Source organism: Triticum urartu, chromosome 7, assembly GCF_003073215.2.
Source record: "Triticum urartu cultivar G1812 chromosome 7, Tu2.1, whole genome shotgun sequence".
In the NCBI taxonomy this organism is placed as follows: Eukaryota; Viridiplantae; Streptophyta; class Magnoliopsida; order Poales; family Poaceae; genus Triticum; species Triticum urartu.
The window spans coordinates 422,076,600-422,094,213 of NC_053028.1; the positions used below are offsets into that span (position 1 = coordinate 422,076,600).

The 17,614-nt window shown below is 44.8% G+C and overlaps 3 protein-coding genes across 6 annotated transcripts; 1 reads left to right on the top strand and 2 right to left on the bottom strand.

Annotated features, from left to right (window-relative positions):
• The first annotated feature begins 1,399 nt into the window (after nt 1-1,399).
• LOC125525015 (cation-chloride cotransporter 1) lies at nt 1,400-10,403 on the top strand. 4 transcript variants are annotated; one of them, XM_048690040.1, is made up of 14 exons: nt 1,400-1,590; nt 1,777-1,967; nt 2,901-3,050; nt 3,223-3,301; nt 3,676-3,770; nt 4,173-4,287; nt 4,537-4,637; nt 5,113-5,174; nt 5,453-5,701; nt 5,784-5,898; nt 7,129-7,323; nt 7,831-8,231; nt 8,510-8,671; nt 8,749-10,403. In XM_048690040.1, exons 2-14 carry the CDS (start codon nt 1,786-1,788, stop codon nt 9,846-9,848), a joined length of 3,006 nt encoding a protein of 1,001 aa, XP_048545997.1. In that variant the 5' UTR covers nt 1,400-1,590; nt 1,777-1,785; the 3' UTR covers nt 9,849-10,403. The 4 variants fall into 4 exon arrangements, with proteins under 4 accessions (XP_048545997.1, XP_048545998.1, XP_048545999.1 ...); XM_048690041.1 differs by having other exon boundaries at nt 3,679-3,770; XM_048690042.1 differs by lacking the exons at nt 1,400-1,590; nt 1,777-1,967 and having other exon boundaries at nt 3,679-3,770; nt 4,173-4,313.
• Nucleotides 10,404-11,547: 1,144 nt separating this feature from the next.
• LOC125524757 (chlorophyll a-b binding protein of LHCII type 1-like) lies at nt 11,548-12,568 on the bottom strand. Its single transcript, XM_048689786.1, has one exon. It carries the CDS (start codon nt 12,485-12,487, stop codon nt 11,705-11,707), a length of 783 nt encoding a protein of 260 aa, XP_048545743.1. The 5' UTR covers nt 12,488-12,568; the 3' UTR covers nt 11,548-11,704.
• A 391-nt stretch (nt 12,569-12,959) lies between these two features.
• Nucleotides 12,960-17,330, bottom strand: LOC125524755 (probable rhamnogalacturonate lyase B). Its single transcript, XM_048689785.1, has 16 exons — nt 17,048-17,330; nt 16,802-16,898; nt 16,591-16,712; nt 16,402-16,455; nt 16,169-16,288; nt 15,964-16,083; nt 15,733-15,874; nt 15,473-15,643; nt 14,946-15,101; nt 14,628-14,734; nt 14,410-14,503; nt 14,172-14,313; nt 13,928-14,084; nt 13,743-13,859; nt 13,494-13,620; nt 12,960-13,382 (listed from the first exon to the last, which is right to left on the bottom strand). Exons 1-16 carry the CDS (start codon nt 17,059-17,061, stop codon nt 13,113-13,115), a joined length of 2,010 nt encoding a protein of 669 aa, XP_048545742.1. The 5' UTR covers nt 17,062-17,330; the 3' UTR covers nt 12,960-13,112.
• Between the last annotated feature and the right edge of the window lie 284 nt (nt 17,331-17,614).

The following is a 17,614-nucleotide window of genomic DNA, read 5'->3' on the forward strand; positions in this document are numbered from 1 at the left end:
CTCTCCTCCCCGCTTGCGCTTGGCGAAGCCCTGCCGGGATCCTGCTGCATCCACCACCACGCCGTCGTGCTGCTGGATCTTCATCAACCTCTCCTTCCCCCTTGCTGGATCAAGAAGGAGGAGACGTCTTCCCAACCGTTCGTGTGTTGAACGCGGAGGTGCTGTCCGTTCGGCACTTGGTCATCGGTGATTTGGATCACGACGAGTACGACTCCATCAACCCCGTTCTCTTGAATGCTTCCGCGCGCGATCTACAAGGGTATGTAGATGCACTCCTCTCTCCCTCGTTGCTAGATGACTCCATAGATTGATCTTGGTGATGCGTAGAAAATTTTAAAATTCTGCTACGTTCCCCAACACCATGGCCATCCCTGCCGCCCCCTTCCTCCTTGTAAAAGGTGTGGTGGCTGCCACCGTCGGAGTGACAAGTGGCAGGAAGTGGCCGCCGGGTGGCCACTGGCGGTGGGCACCTACGAGCCGACTAGGAGAGGAGAGGATCGGGCCTTTGTTGTCTGATTTTGATGTCGGTATGCCTCCGACGAGGATCAGTTGACGCTCTAAGACCTTTGTGAGTATTGATTCGAGGGAAATCCACCGATCCGCACTAAAATCAATAAGAACAAGCGATTTGGGGAAGAAATCAAGGCTTTCGATTAAGGAACTCACTCACAGATACCCTATCTTACAAGGAAGGTAGCTAACTCTACTCTAGATAGGGGAATAGTGAATTGCAACTTAGGTTTTCCCAAATGGGGTCAAGCTATAAGTAGCCGAACCAGAATTACGTCGGTAAAACAACGCGCGGTAATAAACAGTGACTTTGTTTAAACAGAAAGGTAACCGACGACGAGGTCCATCAGAGACGTAGAATTCCACTTGTGAGTCATTCGTCGATCTGAGCCGTACATTGGCTGAAACATTCTCTTCAGCCATTCGACAGTGGTTTCAGCCTTGGGTGTCTCTATGATTTGGGTCCTGACGTTGTGTTTGCTCCGATGAGTGCAGTTTTAGGGCATGTACAATTGTTCTATCTTAGCAATGCCATGTAGGATAAATGATGAGGTGGAGGAGAGAGAAATCATAAGAAAAGGCTTGTCTTCTCTTATTGAAGAGAAGACAAGATGTGATCTCTTAGCACATATACGTATCACCCTGTTCTTAGGAATAACTAGTTATTGGAGATAAGGCTAAGAAATGACCCGTTGTAGACATGTTTTTTTTGTCATATCTAAATTACATTGCAAGACTTAAGATAAGAGTGTCTTATCAACCATTGTACATGCCTTAAGCATTTGAAACATCTTCTTCTTAAGTCAAAAAAAAGTCAACACGCAGCGTAGGAGCTTCGTGGAGAAGCAATCCTTCCCTCCCTCACTCCGGAGCCGTGTCCTCAACTCAAAGACGGACCTAATTTCCAGGGTGCCCGGCGCAAAAAATGAGGGACGAAGCAAACCCAGTTTCGTAGCCTTTTCCATCTCCCCTCCGACCGTTGCCCACCTTCCCCGTTAACTCCCCGCTCTCCTCGCCGCCGGTGACTGCTCCGTCACCGCAGCGCCCACCTCCACCTCCCCCTGCTCTTCGTCAAACCTGGTAAGCTTACAGCGATCGCGCCCCGCTGCCGCCCGAACAGCCCCTGCTCCCCACGCTCAGCCTCGGATCCAGATCCACGCCCTCCACGGCCACCACCCCCCTGCTCCGCCGCTGCTCGGGACTGCTTCAGCGTCTACTCTAAAAACCTAGATCTCACAGCACCAACTTCTTTGTGCGTGGCTGCAGCTTCCTGGGATGGAGAATGGGGAGATCGAGGCCGCGGAGGATGGGCTGCCGGTGCCAGCGCCGCCCAACGGGCGACGCTACCGACCAGTGGGCTCGGACGACAGCGCCGTCATCCAGATGACCTCCATGGAGCCCAGCCCCGGCTCCACCTCCGTCACTGGCCATGGCGCCGTAACACCCCAGCCGCCTAGGTGATGCATACTTCGTCTCATATATGTGGGTTTCCTTAGCATTTTGTTTCTGTTTGATACACAATCAGAGTTCAAGGGTTTCGGGTTTAGTACGTGTTACACTTCTGCGAGAATCACCAGCTAGCATAGTTGCTGCGAATATCTGTGCATTGTCTTGACAGCGAGTTATTTAGCCAAACGAGGTGTTCAACTGGACAGTTTTATTCGGATGATAGTCTTCGCGAGCAGTACAGACACATGGGAACTACATACTGGCTGTGGACTGTTTGAGACTACAATCTTAGGCTTTTAATAGCCTTTTGGAGTTGCTTCCTTCATTTAGAGCCCAATGCATTATGAGCAGGGTTGTGAAATTCACATTAGTTCTGTTTGTTTGTAGACTGCCTTCAATGTGAGGCCATGACCTCGACTTTTGAAATTTGGTGATCATTTTATATATTGTAATCTACTCGGGTTTGATATATTTGAATGACTGTGCAGTAGGATTTTCCTTTTGGCATATGATATTTTGTGTGTACTCACATATTGATAATTGATGTCGAGCTTCTATTGGTATATATCCATGGTTTAGAGTTCTGTAGTTAGAATGTTAGTCAATGAGTGCCACACCTGTCACTACTTGAGCGGTTAATGTTTCCCTTTCAATATCAGTTCTTGTTATTGATCTTTGTAGTTTGCTTGGGATATTACTTGACACTACTTTACTTATTTGCATCATGCATATATATTCCTTTCTTGTACCTACTGGCTTCCCTTCTCGATTTTATATTTTGATTGCATATTCCATGACACATTATCAGGCATAATTTCTGCAGATTTCATTCCATCCGTTTCTTTCAATGGTCATTATAATTAGCAAGATGATTTAGATGACACAAACTGTCAAGTTGCGAATTTATGAACTCAACAAGCTTTCTTTTATGTATACCATAGGAACCTTAAGCCTGGTGGTGCTAATCTAACTATTGATCCAAGCATGCAAGGAGGTTCTGGTGATCATGCTACATCCAGTGGATCTCAAAGGGATTCAAAGCTAGAGCTTTTTGGGTTTGATTCACTTGTAAATATTTTGGGCCTCAAGAGGTACTGTCCATCTTTGTGTTATTTTATTTAGTTTGTCTGAAAACTTGAGATATATCTCCTTCTATTAAGCACACATAGTTTTGATTAATATATTAAGCATGTGCTCTCCAAAGAAATAGCTTGAACTAGTGATTTTACTTTATGACATAAGTATCTGATCGAATCTGAACAGCATGACAGGAGAAGAGGTCCCAGCTCCTTCGAGTCCTAGGGAGGGAGAGGATGTAGCAATTACCATTGGACGGCCGAAGGTTGTCTCCAGTTCCAAAATTTAGGATGAATTCCATCTGTTTGATACTTCATCACACTTTTCCTAGTTAAACGTGAATAACTACGAGTTACTATATTTGGATTTAGTTAACAGGAAAGAGTAGTGCTTGGGCTCAATTATTTGCTGATACTGTCACCTATCGTGTTTGACGGTTTGCTACATCTCTAAATATATTTATTCAACAATAGTTGCTGATTTGTACATTTGCGTTTTCATGCCGGATCTCCAAAGTTTCTTCACTGTTTCATTGATTTTCATCGAGCTGTTTGTTTCTGTTTATTTGGTTTATGTCATTTGGATATATGGATAGTTAGAAAAACTGTATTACTTATTCCATTGCTTTCATTTGGTTAGCAGGAAGCTGGACCTAAGTTTGGTACAATGATGGGTGTCTTTGTACCATGCTTGCAGAATATCTTGGGGATCATTTATTATATCCGTTTTACCTGGTTAGTATTGCCATTATGTGCACTTGTTTTTGCTACTGCATGTCAGCGTTTTGATCTTATTTGTTTTTTTGCAAAATAAATTTGCTATGCTGCCATGCTGGTCACCGTGTTATCATTCTCTGGCAGAGGGCCACCTGTAATATTTCAATTCCTAGTTGTATGAGATTTTCCCATGGTAGAAGTAGAACCAAGTAAGAGTAACTGCAAAGTCTGTAAAGGTATTGTTATCCAGTGTGGGCACATTTGACTAATCTTGCAATATTAATGCCTTTTGTACTGGACACTTTTATACCCTTGTTGGAAGTGGTATTTCAGAAAATGTGATGCATGTACACCTTTTTCAGCTAAAAATTTCTTTTTGGGTTATTCAACTCTAGCTAATATTTTTTTCCCTTTCTGTAGGATTGTAGGCATGGCAGGCATATGGCAGTCGCTTGTTTTAGTCTCATTCTGTGGTGCTTGTACATTTTTAACCGGCTTATCATTAAGTGCCATTGCAACAAATGGGGCAATGAAGGTATGCTGGACATTTTGCTACTGGTGGTGAGTTCATGTAATAGGGTTGATACCTGATATGCCTTAGTTTTGCTGGTCTATTGTCTTGATTTCGTTTGTTGAACCTGGTGCGTGATATGGTTAAATTCGACGATCTAGATTTATTGCTGGGAATACAGAATACTTCTAGAACTTTCTTGATGTGTGATGCTGCTACCTTGATAAACTTAAATGTGTACGTTAGCTGATGTGCATTTTGTATGATCCATAGGGTGGTGGACCATATTATCTCATTGGCCGTGCGCTTGGTCCTGAAGTTGGAGTTAGTATTGGATTGTGTTTCTTTCTTGGAAATGCGGTTGCTGGGTCCATGTAAGTATACACCGCAATAGCCAAGCACTAGTTTGCCTTTCAAATTTCATTTATCTTTGTTTGCTTGTGGACCGAGTTATGAGGATATTATTATTTCTGCATCTGCTGCTTGGAAGCTGGCATCATATTAGTTCTTCAAGTTAGTATGAGATGAGTGGAATGGTTTATAGTAGAATATGAAGTAGTGAAATTGAAGGGTTTTGTGCTATATTTTGATGTTTGTTGGCCTTGACTGCTACTAATGAATGATTGGTTTGCAGAGGTTCCAAAGGTTGGTTATTTATAAAGTAATGTACACTTAAACCATTATGCTCGAAAGAAAAATGTCTGGATTGTCAATAATGATAGAACACAGCTGAATTAGTAATATAAACTCTTAGCTCTTTGTCCCATTGGAATTTCAGATGATTCAATTTTTAATTTGTTTTGTTAGTTTGATTGACATGTATTCATGCTAACTTACCACTCATTTCAGGTATGTTCTGGGTGCTGTAGAAACCTTTTTGGATGCCATTCCTTCTGCAGGATTGTTTCAAGGTAATTTACAAGTGATACTAGTCAGTAAGTTCTTTTGTATTTGTGATTGCCGAGTCGAAATGTTGAATTATGTACAAGTGACTCCTGTACTTCAAACTTTTATTAGGGCGTAGAGAATGCCCGCATTTTATTTTATTTGCATTGCTAACTTGGTTCATGTTTTGTGAGAAATTGAGAAAAGGAAGTAGAGCCACACTACACAATACTTACTTTTTTCTTAACTTGTAATGTCAATTTCGATTTCTATTTGACTAACTCATAGTTTTTTAATAATGCAGAGAGTGTAACAGTGGTGAACAATACATTATTAAACGGTACAGCAACAGCTGGCACGGCAACTATATCGACACCCAGCTTGCATGACCTTCAAGTATATGGTGTTATTGTGACCATACTGCTCTGTTTTATTGTATTCGGTGGTGTCAAAATCATCAACAAGGTTGCACCTGCCTTCTTAATACCAGTACTCTTTTCACTGTTGTGCATATATCTTGGTGTCTTCATTGCACCAAGACACAATGCTCCAAGTAAGTACCATGTGGCCTATATTTTGGATAATCATCATTATGCATTTATGCATTCAATTGTAATGCTGGCTTTCCTACTTAGAGGGGATCACTGGGTTGAGTCTAACCTCACTCAGAGACAACTGGGGTTCAGAATATCAACGTACAAACAATGCAGGAGTTCCTGATCCAAATGGTTCTATATATTGGGATTTCAAGTAAGCTTCTAACATCTCTAAAAACATGAAAATTCTCTGTCATTCCATGTATATCTATGTTGAATCTCAAGCATACTCTAGTCATTGTACACAATTTTCACTTGACCCTATGAACTTGTACAATCATGGCGACAACCTACTCCCATTATATGTTAATAGGGTCCTTACATGCATGTTCATTCTTTAGTCAGAATTGCAATGTGCCCTGAAGTTTATAGAGTAGATTACACTTTGTACCAGGTTTTGCAAGAGTTTTCACTTTGCACTAGGTCTGCATAATAATGTTGCAATTTGCATCAGGTTTTGTAGAATTTTTTTGATGATAATTCATGCATGTATATTATGGGGCGAAATATATACTTAGAGATTTCAGTTAAACATATTATTGTGCCGGACCCAGTGCAATTTCTTTTTTGGCGAAATCTGGTGCAAAGTGAAATAAGTGGCAATCTACCTGGTGCAAAGTGCGATTTAGTCATATAAACGTTTCATTTAAGTTATTAAACTTCCAGGATATTTGATTGGCTGCAAGTTGGTCTAACTGACCGAATTACTTGATATCAACCGCAACTTCTGTTAACAGGGTTCACATGGTAAACATACATAATTTGTCCCATCCGTAAACACATAACCTGATGGGTGCATTAACATGGACTGTAATACCATTATTGAACCTAGTTCAGACAAACCCAAGCAGCAAATTTCATATCTATTTGATGGGATTGTCTCTAGCCAGAGAAAGGGCATCAGTATCTCTGCCCATCTTTGATGGAACAATGAAACCAACCCTCCACATCAGAAACCTCCGTTAACTCACAGCTTTTGGTACTACTCCCTCCGTTTCTAAATATAAGCCTTTTAGTGACTTAATACGGGCTACATATGGATGTATGTAGACGTATTTTAGAGTGTAGATTCACTCATTTTGCTCCATACGTAGTCTGCATTGGAATCTCTAAAAAGCATTATATTTAGGAACGGAGGGAGTATTTGACCAAGGACGACAAGTTTAGGGACTTTCCAGACTTATAAGGGCCTATGTAAAACTTCTGTATGAGTTTAGGAACCTGTTGTCTAGCCTTGCGAGACTGAAGGCTGGAGATGAATCAAACTCTATTATTGAATTCATGCAAAAAAAAACTCTATTATTGGAAACAAAGTTTACGGGCCTGCAAGACTTCTTTGTCTGTGCAAATGCAACTTGCTGACACATTTTTGTATACTTTTCAGTGCTTTGGTAGGTCTCTTTTTCCCAGCAGTCACTGGAATTATGGCTGGCTCAAATCGATCTGCTTCACTGAAAGATACACAACGTTCAATACCAATTGGAACATTATCTGCAACTCTCACAACAACTGCTATGTACTTGTTTTCTGTGCTGCTGTTTGGAGCCTTGTCCACAAGAGAAGAGCTTCTAACTGATAGGTACGTGCTTTTCAGTGCTGAAAGTTATCATTGATCCCACTTTAGAATTTAGGTAATGTGTTCTCTAGGGCATGGAATATTTTGTATGCTAGAGTTCTGCTTTTCTACTGTCGTCAGAGTGTGGTTATTTGCTATATTAGTAGAGAAAATCTCACTGCCACAGCTGTTCTTCTGGCTGTTATGGGCATCGGGCACATAAAGTTCTTCTGCGTAGGTCCTGTTTGAGGGCACAAACCCCATGCTTTCAGTCAGAACGATTTTTGTTTCTTTTTTTTCCATCTTTAGCTAACAAGAAAGTTCTGTCGACTAATCTACTTTACACGGTCAATATTCATGCTTTATATACAACACACATAGTTGTTGAATCTGTTTTTGTCTATATTCTTTTATCGAACAACTACGTTCTGATAGCATGGCTGTAGGCTGCAGTTCTGTCTTAAGTCCCATCAGCTGCTACGTTACTGAGTTATTGTGTGGTTAGCTCATAAACATCCTTAATACTTGCAGGCTTCTTACTGCTACAGTGGCATGGCCTGCTCCAGTAGTGATTTACATTGGTATTATCCTGTCCACTTTAGGTGCAGCACTGCAGAGTTTGACAGGGGCTCCAAGGTTACTAGCAGCAATAGCAAATGATGACATCCTTCCAGTCCTTAATTACTTTAAGGTTTCTGAAGGAGCCGAACCTCACGCAGCAACTTTATTCACAGCATTAATCTGTATTGGATGTGTGATTATTGGGAACTTGGATCTGATTACACCTACTATCACTATGTTCTTTCTGTTGTGCTATGCTGGTGTGAACTTGTCGTGCTTTCTGCTTGACTTACTTGATGCTCCTAGTTGGCGCCCTCGATGGAAACTTCACCACTGGAGTCTTTCACTTGTTGGTGCATTACTTTGCGTTGGTACGCCATTTGACTCTTCACTGTTTTATTTCGTCATCCATGACATTCATCCTGAGCTGCCTGTAATACTTTTACTGAATGCTATTTTATATACTTGAAAATGTATACTGACTTAGGCATTATTGTGAATTTTGACTTAAGAGTTCTATTCACACGTATGATTTTCAATCCAATTTGCTTACCTCATATTTCTTGTGGTCCACAGCTAGTTAAAATGCACCCTCATGTTGTGTTTATAGTTGTGCTTTCCACTTAATAATCTTTCTCTCAAATTTCAGTCATCATGTTTTTGATCTCTTGGTCTTTCACTGTTATCTCCCTTGCCCTTGCAAGCCTCATCTATTACTATGTGAGCTTAAAAGGGAAGGCTGGAGATTGGGGAGATGGGTTCAAGAGTGCATATTTTCAGTTGGCATTGCGGAGTCTCAGGTCGCTAGGAGGTATTACTTTCTGCATGACAAAGAGTAATCTATGCAAACTCATTATTCTAACACTCACCCCACTGTTCTTCTCACAGCAAACCAAGTTCATCCTAAGAATTGGTACCCCATTCCTCTGATATTATGCCGCCCTTGGGGTAAACTTCCAGAAAATGTCCCTTGTCATCCAAAACTTGCTGATTTCGCCAATTGTATGAAGAAGAAGGGCCGTGGTATGTCAATATTTGTCTCGACAATTGACGGTGATTATCATGAACTGGCTGAGGATGCTAAGACTGCCTGTCATCAGCTGGAGGCCTACATTGAGTACAAACGTTGTGAGGGTGTTGCAGAGATAATTGTAGCACCTTCAATGTCTGAGGGCTTCCGTAGCATTGTTCAGACGATGGGCCTTGGTAATTTGAAGCCGAATATTGTTGTGGTGCGGTACCCTGAGATTTGGCGCCGTGAGAATCTGACAGAGATACCATCAACCTTTGTCAGTATAATAAATGATTGCATCACTGCTAACAAGGCAGTTGTTATTGTGAAGGGTCTTGATGAGTGGCCTAATGAGTTCCAGAGACAGTATGGTACTATTGACCTCTACTGGATTGTGAGAGATGGAGGATTGATGCTTCTTCTGTCTCAGCTCCTGCTCACAAAAGCGACCTTCGAAAGCTGCAAGATCCAAGTCTTCTGCATAGCGGAAGAGGACACTGATGCTGAAGAGCTAAAGACTGATGTCAAAAAGTTCTTGTACGATCTTAGGATGCACGCCGAGGTCATTGTTGTGACTATGAAGTCATGGGAATCTCATGTGGAGAGCAGTAGCAGTGGTGCTCAGCCAGATGATTCCCAAGAGGCTTACGCAAGTGCACAGCGCAGGATCAGCACATACCTTTCTGAGATGAAGGAAACCACACAAAGAGAAGGACGGCCGCAAATGGTGGATGGGAAGCAAGTTGTTGTGAACGAGCAAAAGGTCGATAAATTCCTCTATACAATGTTGAAGTTGAACTCGACGATACTCAGGTACTCCAGGATGGCAGCTGTGGTGCTAGTGAGCCTCCCTCCGCCACCGCTGAATCACCCTGCATACTTCTACATGGAGTACATGGATCTGCTTGTAGAGAACGTCCCACGCATGTTGATAGTTAGGGGATACAGAAGAGATGTTGTCACGTTTTTTACCTGATCAAATACATACAGTCTGAGCTCCATTCAGTTGTTGTGCCATTGTAGCAGAATGGATACACAGATGTGTGCAGATTCCACTGCTGAAGTTGGAAGCCCTCACCTTGATGGCTACCTTAGATGGGATGCACTGGGTTTGTTATTGCCATATTAGGTACGTAAACTATAGTATCTTCATTCCTTTCCTGGACACAACATAAGGTCATTACAAATTTTGTAGCCCCATTCTCCAAATCAATTGTAGAAACTTCCATTTTTTTTCACCGAAACAGTAGCAATAGTGTCCCTGTTTTTGCTATTTTCCGTGATCTGTATACGGCTGAGAGACTGCAACCAGTTGTTGGAAGGAGCAATACCGGTGCTATAATTAGAGAATATTCTGTTAACGCCCGATGTTGATGCATCTGTGGATAGCCGGCTGATATGATACGTGGTTGGTTTAACATGACTTGTGTTGATATACTGTCAAGTCTCACCATGCTGTAGCCCTTTGTGCACAGGTGTCACTACTGAGTATTTTGTTGGTATACATGGGATTTTCCCCCTCTTCAGTTATTACACGTATTTTCTGTGGTACTGCGATATGATCCCAGCACGCATATCTCCTTTTACAGTTGTTACTGGTCTAAATGTCTAGGCCTAGCCATGGTCCAGATGATACATTGTTCTGCTATTTAATTTGATCTGGAGGCATTATGACAGTGTTGACATTGCTTATCAGAGTGACGCTCAGTTTCCCAGCCATACGCCTACTGGCTAGACGATTATATGCTTTTAAGTTCTTCATTCTGTTCTTTTTTCAACATTTGATCTTGCGGTTTATGGATTGCAAGCGTTAAAATAGCCACCCTCACAAATCTTCCTTACTCTACATATTATCTGCAAAAAATAGTGGAATGTTTGAATGGAAGTTGGACTCTCAAGATGAAAACCGTCGCTGGATTGACAAAAAAAGAAGAGTTGACAGTCGCTGGATTGATTTGTCGTACAAGGATCGGTCCATAATTATCGTGTGTGGAGCAGTTCTTTCGTATACAAAACGAACACAAAGCATCATATGTGGAGTTGGGGTAATTCCCGCAGTACCAAGCATTGACAAAAGTGCAGTTGACGACCAAATGGTGGTTTGTCACACTCTTGCACAAAAATGTAACAAAGGTGTAACTAGATTCTTAACTTCATCAGCCAATTTGAGTACAGCTAAAGTGAGAAAGTGATAACCAACGGAGCAACGTCAGGTTTCAGTACCTGAAAATTTCATCTACGACTCAGCCACTATTAACAACCACTGGATCTTCATCCAACGATCAAAAATAGATCACATATTGTTCATCTTCCTCTTGCAGCCACCCCTCCAACCCAGCCCTAGCTGTCTGCATCGGGCTTTGCCGTGCGCCGCCTCGCCCTCCCCTCAACCTCCCCGGTAATCTCTCTAAGCCCCACCCCAATGAACAGCTCCAACTACGACCCCCCCCACCCCCCCCCCCCCCCCCCCCCCCCCCCCCCCGCACTCATGAAGTTTCAAACTCTCTCTCGGCTATCGCCGACTCCTGCTTATCCACGGCTTGGCCTTGGCGTGGCCGCCGATCCTCATGTTGTCTTCGCCTTCGGCCTCGCACATAGCGGAAAGTGAATGACACCAAAAAAATCAAGTACTTGATGTTTAGCAAACCCAAACAATTAATGTCCACTCGTATTCATATGGAAAATGAAAACCATGCATTTCTCATATAGACATTTCATGTTCCAGATGGGCGCTATTTGTAAACATCTTTGATAGTGTACAACATCAACGATCAGATATTAATCATACATCCAGAGCACACATATACTCCTGAGAAGTCGATTTTCATGTGTTTACTTGCCGGGCACAAAGTTGGTGGCGAAGGCCCACGCGTTGTTGTTGACGGGGTCGGCGAGGTGGTCAGCGAGGTTCTCAAGCGGACCCTTACCGGTGACGATGGCCTGCACAAAGTATCCAAACATGGAAAACATTGCAAGGCGGCCGTTCTTGATCTCCTTCACCTTGAGCTCGGCAAACGCCTCTGGGTCGTCAGCTAGGCCAAGGGGGTCGAAGCTGCCACCGGGGTAGAGTGGGTCGACGATCTCTCCGAGCGGGCCACCAGCAACGCGGTACCCCTCGACAGCGCCCATGAGCACGACCTGGCAAGCCCAGATGGCAAGGATGCTCTGAGCATGGACCAAGCTAGGGTTACCGAGGTAGTCGAGGCCGCCCTCGCTGAAGATCTGGGAGCCGGCCTTGAACCAGACGGCCTCGCCGAACTTGACGCCGTTGCGGGCGAGCAGCTCGGGGAAGATGCAGCCGAGCGCGCCGAGCATGGCCCAGCGGCAGTGGATCACCTCGAGCTCGCGGTTCTTGGCGAAGGTCTCCGGGTCGGCGGAGAGGCCCGCGGTGTCCCACCCGTAGTCGCCCGGGAACTCGCCGCTGAGGTAGCTCGGGGGCTCGCCAGAGAGCGGGCCGAGGTAGAGCACACGGTCGGGGCCGTACCAGGGGCTGTTGGAGGCGGCGGCCTTGGGCGTGGCCTTGCGCATGGTGACGCGGCCGCCGCCGAGCGCGTACGAGGCTCCGGCGAGCTTGATCGCGGGGGAGGAGAGCGCCATTGTGGTGGAGGCCGCCATTGCTGCCGGATGGAACAGAGCAAGCTGCTGATGTGCGGCTGCCGCTGCTACTGATGGGTGGCTGCGTGAGGAAGAGAGGGGCAAGGGAGGGAGGTTAAATACCAGGCAGCGCGCGCCAATGGAGTGAGGGAGGGGGCCACGTCCTTATCTCGGAAATCACGATCTGCGGCGCGATTGGCCTGCGGGCTGGAGTAGGGTGGATGGGGCGGCTGTTGTGGCGCGCGCGGGGCCGGACACCTGGACCCGGACGACCTGAAACGGCCTTCTCTACGGCTAGGACGATCGGCGCGCATGTGGCCGAGGAATGTCGTCGAGTTGCATTCATGACTCCCTCCCCGCCAGGAAGAAGCACATCCAAAACTAGAATACATTCATTCTTCCAGTAACATGCACCCTGGATTGTAGGCTAGTTGTGGTGAGATTTTGGCATATTACAGCACCAAAACACTTCACCAGAAACCGAGCACGGTAGTAAACAGAGTTGAGAACACAGGCATATACAGATTATGCATGACGTGGTATTAATTAGGACATGGATGCTCTGCTGAATCATATACATTACAGCTGTACTAGCTAGCTAGGTGTCACTTACACAAATACAATACGGCTAAGGCAGGCTGATTAATCAATTAGCTTTTGGGCCTGAGTTAGCGGCAGGCACAGCACAGGGTCCTTCCAGACGCAGGTAGTCGTACATGACCCCCTGGAACGGGCTCTGGTTCCTGGGCTGCTTCAGATAGATGGTGTTGATCCCTCGGACAAGCCAGGCTCCACTCACACCCACGTTGAAGAGCCAGTAGAGGCCATGGATCCCGTGCCTCGCGATCGCGTTGTCGCGCCCGATGAGCCCCGTGGTGAAGTGAGGCACAGCCCGTGCCTCGTCGTTGAAACGGACCTGGAAATGCATGCAACAGGATGGCGATGATGACCATGATAAGAAAGAGAACCAACATGAGCATCAGCGAACGAAACGTTGGGGTTGGTTCTGAAAATTCAATTCAGAAACCTGCAGTTCAGCGTTGGCTGAAGACGCGAGCGCCACCCGGAACTTGTACGTGCTGTTGGGAGGGACGGCGTCGAGGCTGAACCTTATCTGCCATGTGGTGGGCTGGTACGTATCCCCATCGCTTCTTCTGCAGTTCAGTTGAGACAGGCACGGATCAGGCAAGATGTTAGTGCAAAAACACTTGTATGATATCCCTTTTTTAGGGTAGTTGTATGATATCTGAGTGAGCCAACAACAGACAGACATCACCTGGTAACTTGAGCGTAGAACCAATCAGTGCTGTAGTTGCTTTCGCCGATGGTGTACACCAGATCACGGTCCGGATACAGCTCTGCGTATCTCTCCCAAAGCCCATACTGCCTGAACCTGTATGTAACACCGTATGATTAGAAACAGCTGTATGATTAACTGCTGGACGCAAAGGTTTCTTTCACCTGTCAGGATGATTGATGAAGAGTCTGTTGACATAGTTGGGGTTGGGGTCTGGAACGTAGAACTCGGCAGCAGACCTATCGGGTATTCCGATCTCCCACATGGTAGGGCCGTCTCTCGGTGGCTCGAACACGAGGTCACCCAGATAGATATCGTCCCCTGAACACCATTGCTCAGCAATCTCTTGTCAGGACACCAGTCATTCAAGTTAGAGGCAGGCTGCAACTAGTACTAAGCCAGGCTAACCTGAAGAAATTGTTAGTGTGGCGTCGAATCTGTAGTCCCCGATGAAACCCGGAACCCACGCATATAGGTTGTAGTTTCCAGTTACAATGTTCTTTATGTAGAAGCTACCATCTGCATCTGCTTGACACCAGAATTGGTACCCCTGTAAGTCAGGGAAAAACTCCATTATTCACAATAATACAGGCCATATAAGCATGTCGTAACGCTATACTGTAGCTTATAAGCATGTGGTACGTACCTTGCACTCTCTTTGCCACGATCCAGCCTCTCCTGGTAATGCTAAGCCTACATAGGCTGATGCGGCATAAAGATCCTCATCCTCTATAATATACCTGATCATATATGTGGTAGTAAGATATGCATATGTATGGTGCTTGAACTAGATCTAGGGTAATTGAAAATTCAAGTTACTGTGAACCTTATCTAGTCGTACATAACTGGGAGATTATGTACTACCTGTCTCTTACAAGCAATCTACCAGAGATACAACCTCTTTGCTCAGTCTTCTGGAAATCCTCTGAAAGTGCAAAATCATAGGGCCAGCTCTGTTTCTCCATCATCACCTGATTTTCCAAGGCAAACATTAAAGATGACATCAAGTGCCGACCGAGTTACTTATGTACTGCTCATAACAATATACAAAATATAAGCCAGTCACTCTGCCATAATTGCTGTCATTTGATAAATTATTATACTAACTTATGGAGTGCTCTCTTGTTGTGTGAAAATTGAATTGTACCCTAAAGTACTACTTATTTGCTGAACTATAATCACCTGAACTTTTGCATCCTCCCATAGTAGACTTGGGTCTGATCCGTCCTGACTGGAGTTAAGGTACATGAACACCGGTCCATGAACCTTTTTCCAATATTCTCCATTCGTGAACTTGGGCGAAAGGTCATCTCCAGCATAATGAGCGCTAAGAAACATCTAAGACCAGATAAAGAGACCTTTCAGAACTTGTTGCATATTAGTACCCAATAAAAATAAAAACAGTAAGGGCTTATTCGGTTTGGAGGATTTATACAGGATTTTTTCCTATGAGCATTAGTTTCATAGGAATAGAGGTGCTAGATTCCTAAGGATTGTGCCTATATTGGCCTAATTCCTACGGATTTTTAGCATTACGTGAGATCTCATGGAAAATTCTTAAGGATTCTTAGCATTAGGTGAGACCTCATGGAAAATTCCTAAGGATTGGAGTGCACATGACTTTTCATATTCCTATGATTTGAAGATCCTGTAAAAAGAATGAGCCCTAAAACAGGGTAAATGTTATTTTTGTTAAGGTCTGAACTTACAGCGAGCATAGTGGGCCCGACATGAGATGTCAAGTTCTGCTTCAGAGGTCCTCCAGTACGGAACTCGTCGCTGGGCGTGATTTGCCAGAAGCCAATCGGAGGATCAGATGACACCCATCCATGGACACTATTGTATCGGTCTTCACACGAGTATTGGTACTTGTCATCGACCTTGACAGACATATGAGTAATGCAGAGGTTATTCAGAATGAAGTCAAATATTTATCATGGATAATCTTGTTGTGACTCTATTAGCTTACCTCCCCTCTGAGTTTAGGATTAATTGGGTCCACAAGCAGGACAGCCTCAGGGTATGCTAATTGCTGGCCGCGGGGAGGCAACCGGTCATCAGGCATCGGCATTATTCTCTGCCTGTTGTCAGCCATTGCCATGTACTGGAACCTGCATTAAGTCCACCAACACATAGTTTCAGTGGGAAGAAAAAAATTAAGTGAAGAGCAAAAATTTCTTTCTTAAAGTTGGGAACGAACTTGTCTTTTCTAAGTTTGAAGGCCACTCTGGTCTCCCCAATGCCAAAATCAGGCCACCCTTCCTTGTGCTCATAGATTCCGTAGGTGTAGAATCCCGAGGAGCCGCGAAGCACGATGAACCTGTACTTGTACATACAGAGATGCTTGCTCAGCTAAACATGATTTTCCCCAGCTCCAAATTTATGCTTGTTCATCAGTCAGTCACCTCTTGTCGATGATGAGCGGAACAGCTTTCCCTTCCTGCGAAGGATCCCATGATCTGGTGAAGGAGACCTCAGCCTGGTTTTCATCATGATGTATGATGCGGAACTCTGTGCCTTTGATCCTGCGTGCAAGCGTTCACTTTCAACCTCCTTTCCGAAACAAAAAAACAAAACAAGAGAAGAAAATAGAAAAACAAAAGAGGGTAAATGAATGAAGTTGAGCTCCTCTTCTTACACATCAAATATTCCAGTTCGCTGTCCTGGTGAATTCCAAACAATGTCCCAGTACCTGACAGAAGATGAAAAGATGCATAGCTTAACTCACATCGCCTCGGATAGTAGTACAAGACAAATCGACAGATATAGCATAACCTATAAGCTGAAGCTCTAACTAGAAAGTATAGATGCAGAGTAAGATTGGTACCCTCGGTTGTCTTCTTTGTTAAGAATCTCCATAAGATTGTCCACACCGTTGTAGTGCACGCCAGTTACAATACCGTCGGGGTTGGACAGCGTCAGCTCGAATATGTCATTTTTAATTATAACCTGCACATACACAGCACACACGAAACATGCATGTTATTGTCGGCACGCGCCAACCCTATAAACATGGCCAGGAAGCACGAGGCACTTACGTATCTGCTGGTGACCTTGAGCTTAACACCGTCCATGGCGTCGCCGGCTTCCCCTTCCCGTGGAGGGCCCAAACAACAGCGCACCAGGCTCCTGCAGCTGGTCCAGGGAGACGAGGCAGCAGCATTACGTTTATATAGAAAAAAAAGGGACTGAGTGGAGCTAGCGAAGCACAGCAAGCAAAGATTAATGGCGGCTCGGCAGTGCAGCCGTGGCCATGCATGCAGTGGAAGAAGCAGAAGTAGTACCTAAGTTTCGCCATGGTGTGAGAGGACGACGGACCCCCTCCACTGATCGATCCTTGTGCGTGCCTGGAGAATAATGTGGTGTGTGGTGGCGATGTTTAGATGGATGGGCGGCCAATTATCCCTTGGTTTGGAAAGCAAGCATGCATGCGTGCGTGCGTGGAGTTGAAGCCAAGGAGGAGGGGGAGGAGGTGCGGCAATGGCGTGGTCCGCCCCGCCTCTCTTCAATTCGTTTGGGGGTTGTTGGCCGGTAACAGTTGGCTTGGCGGCTCTCTCAAGTGCGGCCGGCAGCCGAGGAGACGATGGAATATGTACCACATGTCCACAGCGGCCTGCAGCAACAGAGACATGCATGTCATTGTCAAAAGATGCCCACTAATCGATCATCCGTGTCTTTCGAGTAACGAGCATCGCGCGGCTCCTTTAACTAGTAGTATAATTTTTTCTTGCGAGAGAACTCGTTGAATTATTGTATAGCATTTGAAGCACGTAACGTGCCTAACCTAACCACAAGGCATATCTCACACTATCACGGAAAATGAAGTCGTTACAGTGGCCGGACGGTGAAGC

Coding starts and splice junctions, on each gene's coding strand:
- LOC125525015 (XM_048690040.1), top strand. CDS start 1,786: ATGGAGAATGGGGAGATCGAGGCCGCGGAGGATGGGCTGCCGGTGCCA. Junction 8,232..8,509: donor TGGTGCATTACTTTGCGTTG/GTACGCCATTTG, acceptor CTCAAATTTCAG/TCATCATGTTTTTGATCTCT. Junction 8,672..8,748: donor GAGTCTCAGGTCGCTAGGAG/GTATTACTTTCT, acceptor TTCTTCTCACAG/CAAACCAAGTTCATCCTAAG.
- LOC125524757 (XM_048689786.1), bottom strand. CDS start 12,487: ATGGCGGCCTCCACCACAATGGCGCTCTCCTCCCCCGCGATCAAGCTC.
- LOC125524755 (XM_048689785.1), bottom strand. Junction 16,084..16,168: donor CCGCTCATCATCGACAAGAG/GTGACTGACTGA, acceptor GTACAAGTACAG/GTTCATCGTGCTTCGCGGCT. Junction 15,875..15,963: donor TTCAAACTTAGAAAAGACAA/GTTCGTTCCCAA, acceptor GACTTAATGCAG/GTTCCAGTACATGGCAATGG.